Source organism: Agrilus planipennis, unplaced genomic scaffold (assembly GCF_000699045.2).
Source record: "Agrilus planipennis isolate EAB-ADULT unplaced genomic scaffold, Apla_2.0 scaffold257, whole genome shotgun sequence".
Lineage (NCBI taxonomy): Eukaryota > Metazoa > Arthropoda > Insecta > Coleoptera > Buprestidae > Agrilus > Agrilus planipennis.
The window spans coordinates 6131-20595 of record NW_020438985.1 but is presented as its reverse complement, the minus strand read 5'-3'; the positions used below and the strand labels follow the sequence as shown (position 1 = coordinate 20595).

At 35.1% G+C, this 14465-nt stretch overlaps 1 protein-coding gene across 1 annotated transcript; it reads left to right on the top strand.

The window, feature by feature from the left end:
* The first annotated feature begins 2389 nt into the window (after nucleotides 1–2389).
* On the top strand, nucleotides 2390–5669 carry LOC108742752 (protein fork head). Its single transcript, XM_018478063.2, has one exon. It carries the CDS (start codon nucleotides 3566–3568, stop codon nucleotides 4865–4867), a length of 1302 nt encoding a protein of 433 aa, XP_018333565.1. The 5' UTR covers nucleotides 2390–3565; the 3' UTR covers nucleotides 4868–5669.
* Nucleotides 5670–14465: the final 8796 nt, after the last annotated feature.

The following is a 14465-nucleotide window of genomic DNA, read 5'->3' as shown; positions in this document are numbered from 1 at the left end:
AATTTATTTATTTATTTCTGATAGCTTTTCTCCTGTTAATAAAAATAAATTTAATCTGTTCGGTTAACGAATCTCCATAAAATGACGTGTAAAATTACAATTTTTTCTCTTCAACGGTTTAGTGAATCGATTTGTAATTTTTACAGTAGTTTTAGAATTGAATGAGGAACGTTATTCCAAATTTTTATTTGTCTCGTAGCATTTTGACGTACTTCCCAAACATCCTTAATATAACATTATTATTAATATGAAAAAATGGCTGAAGCTATCTGTAACAATTTTCCTATACCACCACATGTTCAACTCAGAAGTCGCCACTATAGGGTTTGCTAAAAGCTTATAATTCCTACAGAAGTTTATGTGATATTTTATAAAGCTCAATTCTTCTTTCTCGTTCCCAGTTGTTCTCAGAGCTTATGTATCATAAATAAAATAGATAGAATCGGCATTAAAGGACAAAATACCACACACACACCCGGAACCAGAGGCATTAACATGCGAAAAGAAAAAGCTATAATGCAACAATAGGACGATGAGCTATGGCGCGTGATTTTCATCGGGTTGAGAAGATTGCGCTTAGGCCTGTTCCGACGAGATACAGTCGGCTAACGTCATTTTAATTACCTCAACGAACGAAGAAGGCCCTGCAATAACGACGCCCGCGACGATACATTTTGACCCTATACGTACATATTATGTGATATAATGTATTAAAATCATTAAACAGACAAAAATATGGTTTGAGACGGCGCAATGAATGTTTTTTAGTATATAGATACTGGATTCCCTATTCGTACCTATTAATTGGACTGATATTAATTCATAGATACTGTCTATCAAAGTACCTACAATAATAGAAAATCAAACGGAACTGGAATAAACAAACTAAAGTTGTTGAGCTTTCTCAAGGCAACTTTTTTTGATCAATGAGAAGTGTATATAGCAGATAAAAATGCTTATTTTATAAAGGATACAAACTATTTATTGGTCAAACTAACCAAATCGTTGAGAATATAAAAACAATAAATATACTGACATCCACACTTATTAATTTAAACCAGTGAAGTATTAAAATAAATAAAATTTCAAAATTTAAAATTTGTAATGTTTATGAGAACTTTGGGGACTCTTTAATATCCCAATAGGTAAGTCCAAGGATCCTGGTTGAGTTTTACTTCGTAGGGTGTTTTATCATTCAATTTTTTGTTATGTGAAAGTGGTGCCTGAGCTTTTGATTTAATTTCTTTTTGATTTTTCAAGCGAAATGAACAGGCACCTACCTATCGTGATTAGTAACTCATGGTTTTCGTGACCTAATATCAATGAGTCTACGTTTTTTAGTTTGCATAGGTGCTCACAAAAAAATGTTAGTCTACATAAGTAATATCTTCAATTATTTGATCAATCTTGATCATTTTCGTCATATCTGTTCATTTTTTGATTTAAAAAGTAATGTTCTTTCCTAATTTTTAAAATATTAATATTAATTATCATTGCTAATTGGAAAAACTTTAAATGATTTAAAAGGATTTAGTGAGAATTGGGCGTTTAAAAAATTACAATAAAATGAAGTTGCGAAACGGCACCAAAACATGTAGAAATTTGAAAGTTGGCAAGACAGACGCAGTCGAAAAGGAAAGATGAGACAAAACAAATTATCGACCACCAGCAAAAATATAAATAGTATAGAAGAATATACTTCATCCCCTTAAAGCTTGTGAAAAAATCATCAAATGACCGTGCATGTGAATGCCTAATATCTAATATATTAAATATCTATTTTATCTATAAGGTGTTCTGATGATGGCATTTTCATTGAACACATCAGAGAGGCGGCAAAGCCTAAGTGATTAAAATTTTCACGTTCTCGAATTGATAAGCTTCGAAGTAACTTATCAAACATTAGTGAAATAGCATCAGCGTTTAACATGGGCTACAACATAAAGATATGACATAGGAAGTGAATAATAAAACTTCCCAAAATTTACTTGAAAATGAAATTATCAATTTAGCAGAAATCTAAATATCTAGGATAATACCTCTGTTATCTAAAATTCAAAACTATTATTATGCCAAAACAATTAACACAGTCATAGTTTTTCCTGATATTTTCATCACATTAACTAAACTTTGTAAAAACAAAATTCTAAACAACATGAAACATACATCACCACTTACCTAAATGTAACTGTGGATATTTTCATTATTCATTATTGTTATCAGTTTTTCTCGGAAAATTGTTTAAAAATTACAGCTAAAGCTAAAATTAATTACCTATACTATAAATGGATTTATTAGTTTTTTCTTTTTTATAAACTTCGTTTACTTATTCTATATAGTAATAGGTACATGACGCAAATTCTTATAGAAGGAAATCTTGATTTTGATATTTTTACACCTAAAGTATATTTATTCTGCCCTGGCGTTCGCTTTCGGTTTTCAAGTTGCTGAAACTCTTACGTTGGAAGACAACTATGTATCTACTTAAATTTAATTAATGCCTCAGTACTTATTATTTACCAACAAATAGCCAGATTTCAAAACGGAACCACACATTGATATGAGAAGGAAAACACAAGAAGCTTCGAAGACAACGAAACTCATCAATAGATCCCAACGTAGGTGCATATTCTTTATCGCAGAGCACGTTCTTTTTCCAAGCAGATAACCCATCAAGTGAATCCCCACAAGTTCCTCATTTCTTTATCGTTTATTGACCGCCAAATTTGTGCCTAGCCGTTTGTTTCTTTCAATCAATTCGATCGGCAATTTTACCTTCGGAAATATCCTTCACCTCGACACGTATCAAAATCCAAACATTCAACTCATAAATTCACTCACTAACAAATAACCAAAACGCATCAAGTGTGATTATGAGATACACTCTGGGACCAAAACAACTCACTTTTCAAAAAATAAAACTACAGGTTATTACACTTAGATAGACAGATATGTGCGTCTGAAATGGGATGACAACAATCGGCCCTAAAGTGTAAGCTACTTTTTCCCCCTGCGACGTCGGAGGCGCTGGCGTCGCGGGGCGTGGACGTCCCGTTCCATCAGTTAAGGCTTAAGTTAAACCAATAGCTGAGTCGTTTTCGTACTGAGTTGCCATGACGATGACGCTCGACAGACGCCGATTGGCGCCTCTGTTGCCATGGCTATGCCCTCCCCTGACGACGTCGTATTTGACTACCTAAAGCTCCGAGTACTTCACAGCGGGCTTGTAGTATCTAAGTAAACAGGCAGCGAGGAGTATTTGTTTTTCCAATCAGTGCTGGTTTGGAATACCTAAAGTGTTAACTTGTTTGTGGACCGGTCGTGATGTAAACAAAGATACAAAAGCCTCGATGACGAGTTAAGATCATATCGATTAATACGTTTGCGTTCTGTGTGTGCCGTATCTAACTGCGAGTATAGTCGACAAAAAGTGCACCGTTGCGTAATCGGAAAAACTACGTCATCGTGTAAAAAAACCATCCAATATTTTCATTTTCGAAAAACTTTCCACGTTGGACTTGAAAAACGATGAAGTGAATGGACTGAGACTTATACGAGAAGATCCATGATTATGCTACCGCAGAAACTCTACTCGACTGAACCGTCGGCAATGGCAACATCTTCGAATCCAATGTCCCCGATGGCACCGAGCTATTCAATGAACGCCATGTCTTGCGTTTCTATGGCGTCCATGAATTCGTGTTCTCCGCAAACGGCAACGTTCGGTTCGGGAATGCTCAACTCAGGAATGCCCATGACGACGATGTCCATGAATGGTAATTGTATGTCATCGTCAGGAATGGGATACAGTGCAATAGGATCTCCCATGTCGAATATGAACGCGTGCATGGGAGCGGCTATGCCTACCGTAAATGGCTATGGTTCTGTAGGTGGTTTATCCGCCAGGGCGGACCTCAGCGGAGGAGACACGTCTCCGAATAGTGCTCTTCAACGTGCACGGGCCGACAAGACATACAGAAGAAGTTATACGCACGCGAAACCTCCTTATTCCTACATATCACTTATCACGATGGCCATCCAGAATAGTCCGTCGAAAATGCTCACTTTGTCCGAAATTTACCAGTTCATCATGGACTTGTTTCCGTTCTACAGGCAAAATCAACAACGATGGCAGAATTCTATTCGACATTCGCTCTCATTCAACGACTGTTTTGTGAAAGTCCCCAGGACACCAGACAAGCCAGGAAAGGGATCATTTTGGAGTCTTCATCCTGATTCGGGAAACATGTTCGAGAACGGTTGCTATTTGAGAAGACAGAAGCGATTCAAGGATGAAAAGAAGGAAATCCAACGTCAGCATCAGAAGACGGTTCCGCATCATGGTGGAAGCATGGACAAAAGCAGTTCCGGAAAAACGACTCCTTCACATCACGGCGACGACGGACATAACAAGGGTCATCATTTAGACAAAACGACCGATGGGAGTCTCAGTTCGATGTTGTTGCATTCGTCCAAACTGGACGTCGAGCAGATGAATCTTCTCCATCATAACGATTTGGGCATGCATCAGCAACATCAACAACAAAATCTTTCGCACGAGGAACTGTCCGCTATGGTGAGTAGGGTCCATCCATTATCGTTGAGTAGCGAATCCATGCTGCACCACGGATCTATGAACCATCTAAAACAGGAACCTACCGGATATACGCCTTCTAATCACCCATTCTCGATAAATAGACTGTTACCCGTTGAAAGTAAGCCCGAACTGAAAATGTACGGCGATTCGCAATATCCTTACAATGGGCTGAGTCCGCTTCCGAATTCGATGCATGCTCATCCATCGATAGGTAACGATTATTACAATAATCCTCTGTATCACACACCGTCGGGGACGACCAGCTTGTGACAATATCCCTTGGCTTAAATTTTAAGCACTCTCGGATCACGTATTATGCGAACGTTTTGTTATTACGTATTTTGAACATTTACGCGAAGTGATGAGGAAAACGTAAAAATTGAATCTAAATGGCAGTCTCGTACGTAACAATATTTTTTTTCTATCATTGTGACTCAAATTCGAGAAGGAAATCTCATTATTTTAGGTACTGCATCTATCTATCTCTGTATCTATAACTCGTATTTTTTTTGTTGTTCTCGAATCTGTTTTTATTTTGGCTGATTGTGAGTAATTCTGATAACAAAATCTGAGTAACATCTAATAAGTGATAACTGACTTTTAAACATGATAGATCCTTTTTTCTTATTCTTTACTCTTTAAAAATTTCTTTTTTTATACTTGTCTGTATTTAGAAGACACGCTGTGTAGATTCATCATTAGATATATGTAAATATTTGTATATAACCATTTTAATACCAACTTATTACCTACACCGAAGTAATCGTGTTCAATTTTTCAAACTTATTACGCATTTATTAATTATTGTGATGTTTGTTAGTGACAAGGCTAATTTTTTTCCAACTGTTAGTTAAATACCTATAGTACCCGTCAGCCTAATGGCATGAGTACCTAACGATCTCGGTCTAATTTCTAATTTACGTTAAACTGTTTTGTTATAAGCATTGTAAATAGAGATTTATATGTTTTACAAATTATAAATATCTATACATACACACAGATTCTCGCGCCTCTGTTTTTTGTAAATATAAACAAATGTATAAATACTATGTAACTGTAAATTTTAATTTTTTGTCACATAATAAATGTTGAGGTCTCCTTAACTAATTTAATTTTTGCTGTTTTAATTATTATGAATAATTAAACTATTTGCCGAGATGCAAATTTTGCCTAAACCTATCTTATCCATTATCAAAGCATTATAGTTTGTTTAGACAAAATTTAATGAACAAATATTTGCTTAGGACACAATACCTATCGATTTCCAAACACAACTTCTCTTCAACATTCTTAGCTTAATAACAACTTTAAATTTATAATGCACTACTCTATTTATTCGCGATAATTGACGTAAATCAATATTTTTCTTCCCTACAAACGAAATGTTAATGGCAGTGGAGGTTATTTTCAAAATGCATTCAACATAAGAGTAACTGAAATTATTACAAATTAAAAACAACTTTATAAGTACTTAATTCTTTTGAATACAATGTTAACTGATTTTATTTTATTAGACGAAGCTTTTCTTCTGTTGAGACAAAAGGAATTTTAATGTCATCATTAGAAACAACAGATTTTTTTGTCATTTTTTCAAATCGAATATATGTTTTTCTACAAGAAACTAGCCGTTACATCCACAGGAGTCACAACATGGAGATACGTACCATGGATTAAAAGTTGTGTCCCAACCTGACGAACATTTTACGTAAAATTTAAAACCGCAAACATTTACATTACACAAACCAAAACGCTACGACTTAATGCAAAATTATAAGGCGTTTTTATTTGATAATGCAAAAATATCTGTATTATTATGTTTAAAAATTTAGAGCTTTCAGTTTTGAGTTATGTCAGATTTTAAAGGCACAAAAGGCATGTAAAAATACAATTACATTGTCGCATTACATTTTTAAGGAAAAATATTAAGGCATCGGACGCTAGCGGATTCATAGGGAGGGGGGAAGGTTCGGGTCCACATCCCCCTCACCCCCTAAGGATCAGATAAACCCAAGTTCAATCATATATATTGCTAGAATTAATCAATTCTTATCAGTTATATGCCTTTTTAAAGACCATTATGTATATCGAAAATACTACATAAAGTGGTCACGAAAATAAGAATGATCTTATTTAGGGAATATTGTATTTATTCGAAAAAAAGCTTTTATCAACCTTCTCCTCCTTACTCAACAATATTTCTTCGATTTAATAATATGAGAATATTTAAGATATTATCAAGAATAGTTTTTAATACCAACATCATCACCATCATAAGGACGTCAGTCCTAAGACTGGTTGGACACGCACCTCCATTTCTTCCTGTCCTGAGCTAATCTTCGCATTTCCTAAAATTAGAACAACCCACATCCTTAACTATTTGCGAACAGTAATCTAATCTAGGTCTAGCTCTACCGCTCCTAACTCCCGTTTCTGCCTCTAATATGTCTCTGACTAGACCTTCCTGTCTGAGAAGGTGTCCTACTAACCAATCTCGCCTATTTCTTATTAACTTCCATATGGTCCTCTGTTCTCCTATTCTTTCTAATGCCTCTTCATTTCTAACCTTCTCAATTCACGGTATCCTCATCATTTCGAACGGTTTCGCACCCGTATAGCGCCGCGCTCCACACCTTTAACAACCTTTTTCGAATTTCTAAATTAACCGTTCGCGAGCATAGAAGTGACTTTTTATTGAAAACGACTCGACTCTGTGTTATCCTCTGCTGTATATCCCTGCTACTCCTTCCGTCCTGACTTATCTGACTTCCTAGATACCTAAAATCGGTCACTTCTTCTATTTTTTAGTCTCCTATCTTTATATTCGCTCTTTCCCTACTACGATTTTTACTTAATAAAATGTTCACATACAGGTATGTGTACTATACCTACAGATCGAAATAATGTTGTTAAGTACAGAAAGTAATGTCAGTGTTTGTGTTTTTTCTTTCATATTCATTTTTGAAAATGTACCTATTACCTATCACACAATAAGTACAATTATTATAGTCGCCACCGTTTTTACGTTTTTACTAAGCATTCTCTGCGATGGCGACGTCAGGAACTACGAAAAGCTGCTTCTCTGTGGCCAGAAAAGACGCTAGTTATACATATAGTATTCGCGTCGGGCCCTAAGAACCTTTTGAAGTACGTAATTTACCGTCGGACTTGGCCAATAATAAACAGACTAATTCTCGACCGCAAATCCTTCCTTTCTATTTTAATATGGACTTTGCGACTTGTAATATGGCTTTCATTACACAAAGAGAATCCGCAGCAGATGGTCTATTACGGATCCACCCTCTTTTTAACAGGCAAACACCACTTCATGAGAGAAAAAAGGGAATATCGGATGCATCGAAGATTTAGGCAGATATTTTCTTCTTATATGGCGTCATATCTATAAAAAAATTTGATTTCCTAAAAAGATCGTCTAAAATTCTGCTTTTCCTAAGCGATTGGCTGTGTTGTAAAACTTTCTTGTGTTCTCTTCACCACTGGCTCTGTTTTTTTTCCTAAATATTCTATTTCAGCCAAAATTACAGAGCGAGATCGACAATAAATAATTAACTGATTTTTTGTCAGATTTCCCATCTGTTCTTTCCAGATTTCCCATATGTTTTTTTCAGATTTCCCATCTGTTTTTTCAGTTTTTTTCAGATTTCCCATCTGTTTTTTTCAGTTTTTTTTTTCAGATTTTCCATCTGTTTGTCGCCCACTGTCCTTATTATGGTAAGTTATATGATGACTCCCATTTTAATATTCATTTCAGTTAAGCGTTTAAAAACTGTAGATGAGGTCAGCAATTTACGAATGAAGTGAATTATCAAACCCTAATAATTATAATATTAAATTTTTTACGGAAGTTAAGATATATTATATAATAGGTATATAAGTAGGGAGTTTGCAGTTGGGTTGTATTTCATTTCTATCCAACTACATAATATTGATCGAAGCAGCATCACGTTCTGTAGGTGTAAATTAATTAGTGAAAGGTGAATATACATTAACTGTAAAACTCACATTTGTATTGTCTCGCACTTCGAGTACCTAATACCCGATGGATTTTAGTAAAAGTATCTATTAAGAGAGTCAAAAGCGTTTACGAAATAAAGCAATAAAAATATTCACTTTTTGTTCGAGACCAAAACCATTTTAACTTATCTAATATCTATCTAGGAAGAACATCATGGACGGACGTCTTCGCCATTGTTTGTTTTACTTGCGATTTGGCGATTGAAAATCTATAAAACCTACATATAGCATGTACTTACATGGCTATATGTGCCGATACCTACATATCACATGTTAAGCAATATTCTCCATTAATGTTTTACGTAATAACGTACGTATAATAATAGGCAGGTATCTTTACGGAGTGATTCATATCAGATCACCATAGCATCGCATAATCAACTTTGTTAACTGAAACTTTCGTTTAATCGAATGTGATAAGTATAACGTAATGTGTGGGTTCATCGACGCACAATAAAAATCTGAAATTTTCTAAATATTAAAAACGTAATGTATTTTATAAGTAGGGTAATATGTAGAGTCAGCTCCTGAAGTTTATCTACCAGCAGCAAAAAAAGCACCTTTATATACAGAAACGAACCACTATTAAATAAACTGTAATCGTAAAAGTACCACTTATCGGTGGAGTATGCAGATTCGGATCTTATTTTTGCTGACATGGGCAGTTGAAAACAAAACTTATGCACAATTTGTTCATTTTACTTTTTTCTTAATGTCTACTTTATTACATTATCAACATTATACATTAAACAAAGCGAAAAATGAAATATATATATATATATAAATGTTCCTCGTGTTTTATCGTCTGAAAAGAGGAGCAGTTACCTAAATTTTAGTTGTTCGGGGATTGTTGATGTTACCCGGGAGTAGTATTTTTTATTTGCAAAGCACACTTTTGCAAAGCAAAACCTATGCCAATTAATTAAAAAGAACTGATATTTTCCACCATCGAATGAAATAAAATGCCACGTTCATATTTTACCTAGCTCTCCCCTTGACCCAAAAGTTTGTTTGTTTTAATTCAGCTTTTATGGCTATTATTCGATAAAAAATGATTTCAATGAAAAAGTACCTACCTGAAAAATGAAGTACTAAATGAAGAATATTACTTCTTTAAATAATCAGTAACCATAATCGTATTGTTTATACTGGACGAACGCGAACCGAGTTTTCTGTTCATTTTCACGTTTTTTGAAGAACTTCAATGAAGAACTACGGTCACTCCATATCTCTTTTCAATATAAGAGAATTTCACCAATAACAAATTACCTATCAGTTGACTTATTACAGCTGTACATTTACGCTATCAGCATCAGTTTTGATATTTAGGCGTAGCATATTTTTGATATAGCGGACTGCATCTATAGTTTAATTTGAGTAAAAATATAGAGATTGAGTTAAGCGGTTAGGATGTGGCTAATATACTTTAATTAATAAAACCTTTCATACGAAACGAAAACATGTGTAGGTACCTACGCCAACACGTGTCTAATTATAGATGTTTGCTTTCGCAAATTATAGTGTAGCTAGTAGCTATATTTTGAAAAATATCGGACCCAAAAAAAAACGATCCCAAATAACGTATGCATGGTTTCGGCCCACTCATTTTTTCCTTTGAAAGACTGTATAGGTAGACGTTCCCACGTATCATACCTCCTCGCTGCAATACAATACAAAATTGGGTTTGTGGGAAACCCACGAACACATTTCCATCGAACGTCACGTCGTCCCTATATCCATTTTGCCTGCTTTCCTCCGTAATAAGGGACACAATGAAAGCTCGAGCTTTAGTTACGCGCATGCGTCTCAAACAGGCGTCAATACTGGCACCAATCCGTAGTACAAGAGTGGCTGGGACGATCGTAGCCGCCTCGATGTCCCACTGTTATCCGATATCTTCATCAGCCGGCTTCGATTCCTATAGCCAACGTCGCCGTCGTCGTCGTCATCATCGTAGCAAGCGACGAACAGCGTTTGACCGCCCGCAGCATTGTTTCTACAAACTAACAAAATGGGCGCGTGTATAACACGACCGCATCATCCTCTTTATGGCCGTGAGAACGTCAAGTTAAACCTTCGAATCCGTTGAATATTCAATATAAACTCTTTATAACGAAACTTAAGAGATCAGGCATTTTCTATCGTCATTCAGAATTTTCCTTAGGCGTCTATTGTGAATGATATTTCTACAAGTATTTTTTCATATTCCGATTTCTGAATTTTTATTTTCAATTTTCACGGATTTATACAGACCTCATGATACCTCCAAATATGCAATGAAAGTACAGGTCTGACGAAGGAAGCTGGCGAGCGGTCGCGCAGGTACTTGCCCATTTATGGCCTATTTGGGTAAGTCACTTGGAACTGGTACACAAATAAGCTTTCAGTAGGCGTAAATTATAGTATTAATACAGATAGGACAGTAGCGTACTAGAAAATAATGTAAAAACATGACTTATCAAAAAGAAAAAAATTAACCTATTGCTTTTGTTTTATAGTTAGTTTTCACATTCACTCTCATCATGGGAATCTCTAGCGGTGTCACCAACATCAACAATTAGTTGTTCTGTTTGTATGTCTATTACTTGCTCACTGATCCCTATTTTGAAATATTTAATCTACGCCCCTGATAGGGATACTGAAGAAAGAAGGCTGCAATAGTTATACCTAAAACTGCCTACTTTTGCCACCGCGCATCCACGCCATTTTAAAATTTCCGCCAGCTTCCAGCGTCAGGCCTGTACAAACCACAAATTGCCATAACTTTTTTCATCATCATCATAAGGTCGTCAGTCCTAAGACAGGCACCTCCACTTTTTCCTATATCCCGAGCTAAACTTCGCATTCCTCTAAAACTAGAACATCCCGCATTCTTAACTATTTATGAACAGTAATCTAATACGAAACAAAAATTTGGTAAAAACCTAGATAATCCTTCTCGTTGAATCATAACTTGCATCACGTTAAGCGTAACTAATCGAAGAAGACCGCTATAAGGATCGTGTCATAGAGAGACGGAGCAGGATTATCTGACCAGGGTCCAGCACGATACATATATGATTCATGAGATCTATTCCACAAAGGATTCGAAAGCAAACGTATATACATAGGTCTTTGACATGTATATAGGCGTATGTTATCTTGGTACATACATACATGTACATTTATGTATGTGTATATCCTTCCTTATGTATACGATAAGAAATACAATAACCGAGGAAATGAGGTCTTATTTGTCAACGCTCTCATTGTTATCGACGCCATTCGATCATCGGATTTGACAAAGGTCAAAACTTCGAAAACAATGCATTCCATTTTTCCAATAGATTTATTTATTTAGACCATTTTCGATTCTATAACCAAAGGTAATCCTTTTTACCAATTTATTTCTCGGAAATATGTTATTTCAGGAATCTGTTCAACAGATTTGATTCTTGGAGAGACGTTTGATGGATAACTTTGCTAGAGGTAGGTACTTTCAACTAATATGCAAACATAAAAAAGTTTCCATTCTATTTAAGTTAATGCTTATTTGGGATAGGCTTACAAGTATATCAAATAGATACGTCTTACTGTGAGTAAAATATGATGTCGAAATTTCCAACGTAATATATCAAACGACTTGAAATCATTGACAGTCTCTTAATGCGTCTTCTTATCTTATCGGTGGTACATTTACTTGACTGTCAATAAATTTCGAAGAATTTAAAACCTATGCAACCGCGGTAAAATTATCACTTATTCACTTCACTATACTTATAACAATGTTCGATAGTTCTGCGTACAGGGATAGGTTTATAATGATAAAATAACTTCTGCCCTCGGAATCCCACTTTTTAGAATTAATTAACTATTACAACGACTATGATTAAAGAATGGAACTGTGCTTTAGTCCTACGTACGACTTCCAGGATGTTGTCATGTAATGGAAATCAAATCATACTGTATATATATATTTTGCACTCTTTTGAAAATAGCCTAACAACCGAAACCATTGATGCCGTCAAGATATTTAAATAAAATATGTGAAACTACCAAACATCTTTCTATTCCATTCCAGTAACTAAAGTTAAGTGTTTAGTATTGATGACCCTGCAATTACGCGTAGGGATTACGATAACTATAATTAACTATAATTTAAATGGGTGTGGATTTATAACAAAAAAGTCATACTTGATTATAGAACGTATCTACCTCTAACATAAATGTCAGTGAACTTATTTGTTCGTTCTGGAAAAAAGCGTTAACCGATTATTATCGTTTAATACTTTTTTTTATCGGCTATTGCATTGTAGCTAATAACAGTCGATTATTTTTTAACACAAAAGTATGCGATATGTTAACGACACCATCACATTTCATAAAGAGCTGTCGTAATGTCTGTTTAAGTCAGTGTTCTTTTGCTTGATAACTGGATATTCACAAGTAATGATGAATAAAATTTATAAACTGCTGAGTAACAGTTGTGTGCAAATGAAAACTTATGTTTTACGGATTGTTGTCAATAATATATCATCATCATACAGTCGTCGGTCCTAAGACTGGTTGGACACGCACCTTCATTCTTTCCTATCCTGAGCTAATCTTCGCATTTCCCTAAAGCTAGAACAACCCACATCTTTAACTATTTGCGAACAGTAATTTAATCTAGGTCTAGCTCTACCGCTCCTAACTCCCGTTTCTGCCTCTAATATATCTCTGACTAGACCTTCATGCCTGAGAATAAGGTGCCCTACAAACCTATCTCGCCTATTTCTTATTGACTTCCATAGAGTCCTCTGTTCTCCTACTCTTTTTAGTACCTCTTTATTTCTAACCTTCTCTATCCGCGGTATCCTCATCATTCGCCTGTAAGACCACATTTGGAACGCTTCTAACCTATTCTTTTCCGCCGCGCCCACTGTCCATGTTTTGCACCCGTACAGCGCCGCGCTCCAAACATACATCTTTAACAACCTTTTTCGAATTTCTAAATTAACTGTTCGCGAGCATAGACGTGACTTCTTTTTATTGGAAGGCGACTCAATCCTACGCTATTCTCTGCTTTACATTTTTTCTACTACTTCCGTCATGACTTCCTAGATACCTAAAATCGGCCACTTCTTTTAATTTTTCCCTTTTTTTTAATAGAATATGCTAAAATTTTTTGAAAATACTTATTTTTAATTGATTAGAATTTTATCAAGATTATGGTTGTTTATGTTGCGTTTACCTATAAATTGCATTTTAATTGTGTTATTGTTGATGTGTCCCAAAAGTATAATAATATACTATACCTAATGCTTTTGGAGAAATTTTTCGATTAACTTCTATAGTCACAAAGAAAACAACTACAGAAGACTTATCTAGCATATTACTATCATTGTAAGTAAATAAGTCCGCATATAAACATTGTTTAAAGAAGATTAAGCAGAAAATGAAGAGGATGAACAAATATTGGCGCAAAACATGTACTCCAAAACAACATAACCATCGAAACAATTTAACAAACAATGTTACAGTGGCGTGCCTATACGTGTATATATTTCGTTGTTTTTCAGTAAGCAATTAGAAAACCATAAGACTCACACCATTGAATTTTTATAAATCGCAAAAAATATAGATATCTCTATTAACATCATTAGAACAATTTGATTCCTACTGACACATAAAAAGTAGCAGGTAAGAGTAAGAGTTTTTTCTCAAAAATATTAAATGCACCTACTAAACAGCCAATCCGAACTTCTTAAACGACTAATAAAAACACTTACCTTGTCTTTACATCACAGGGGGGCGTTTCGAATAGGTAGTGTCAACTTCCTGTTTCTGTCTCCAATCCTACATCCTTCGATATCCT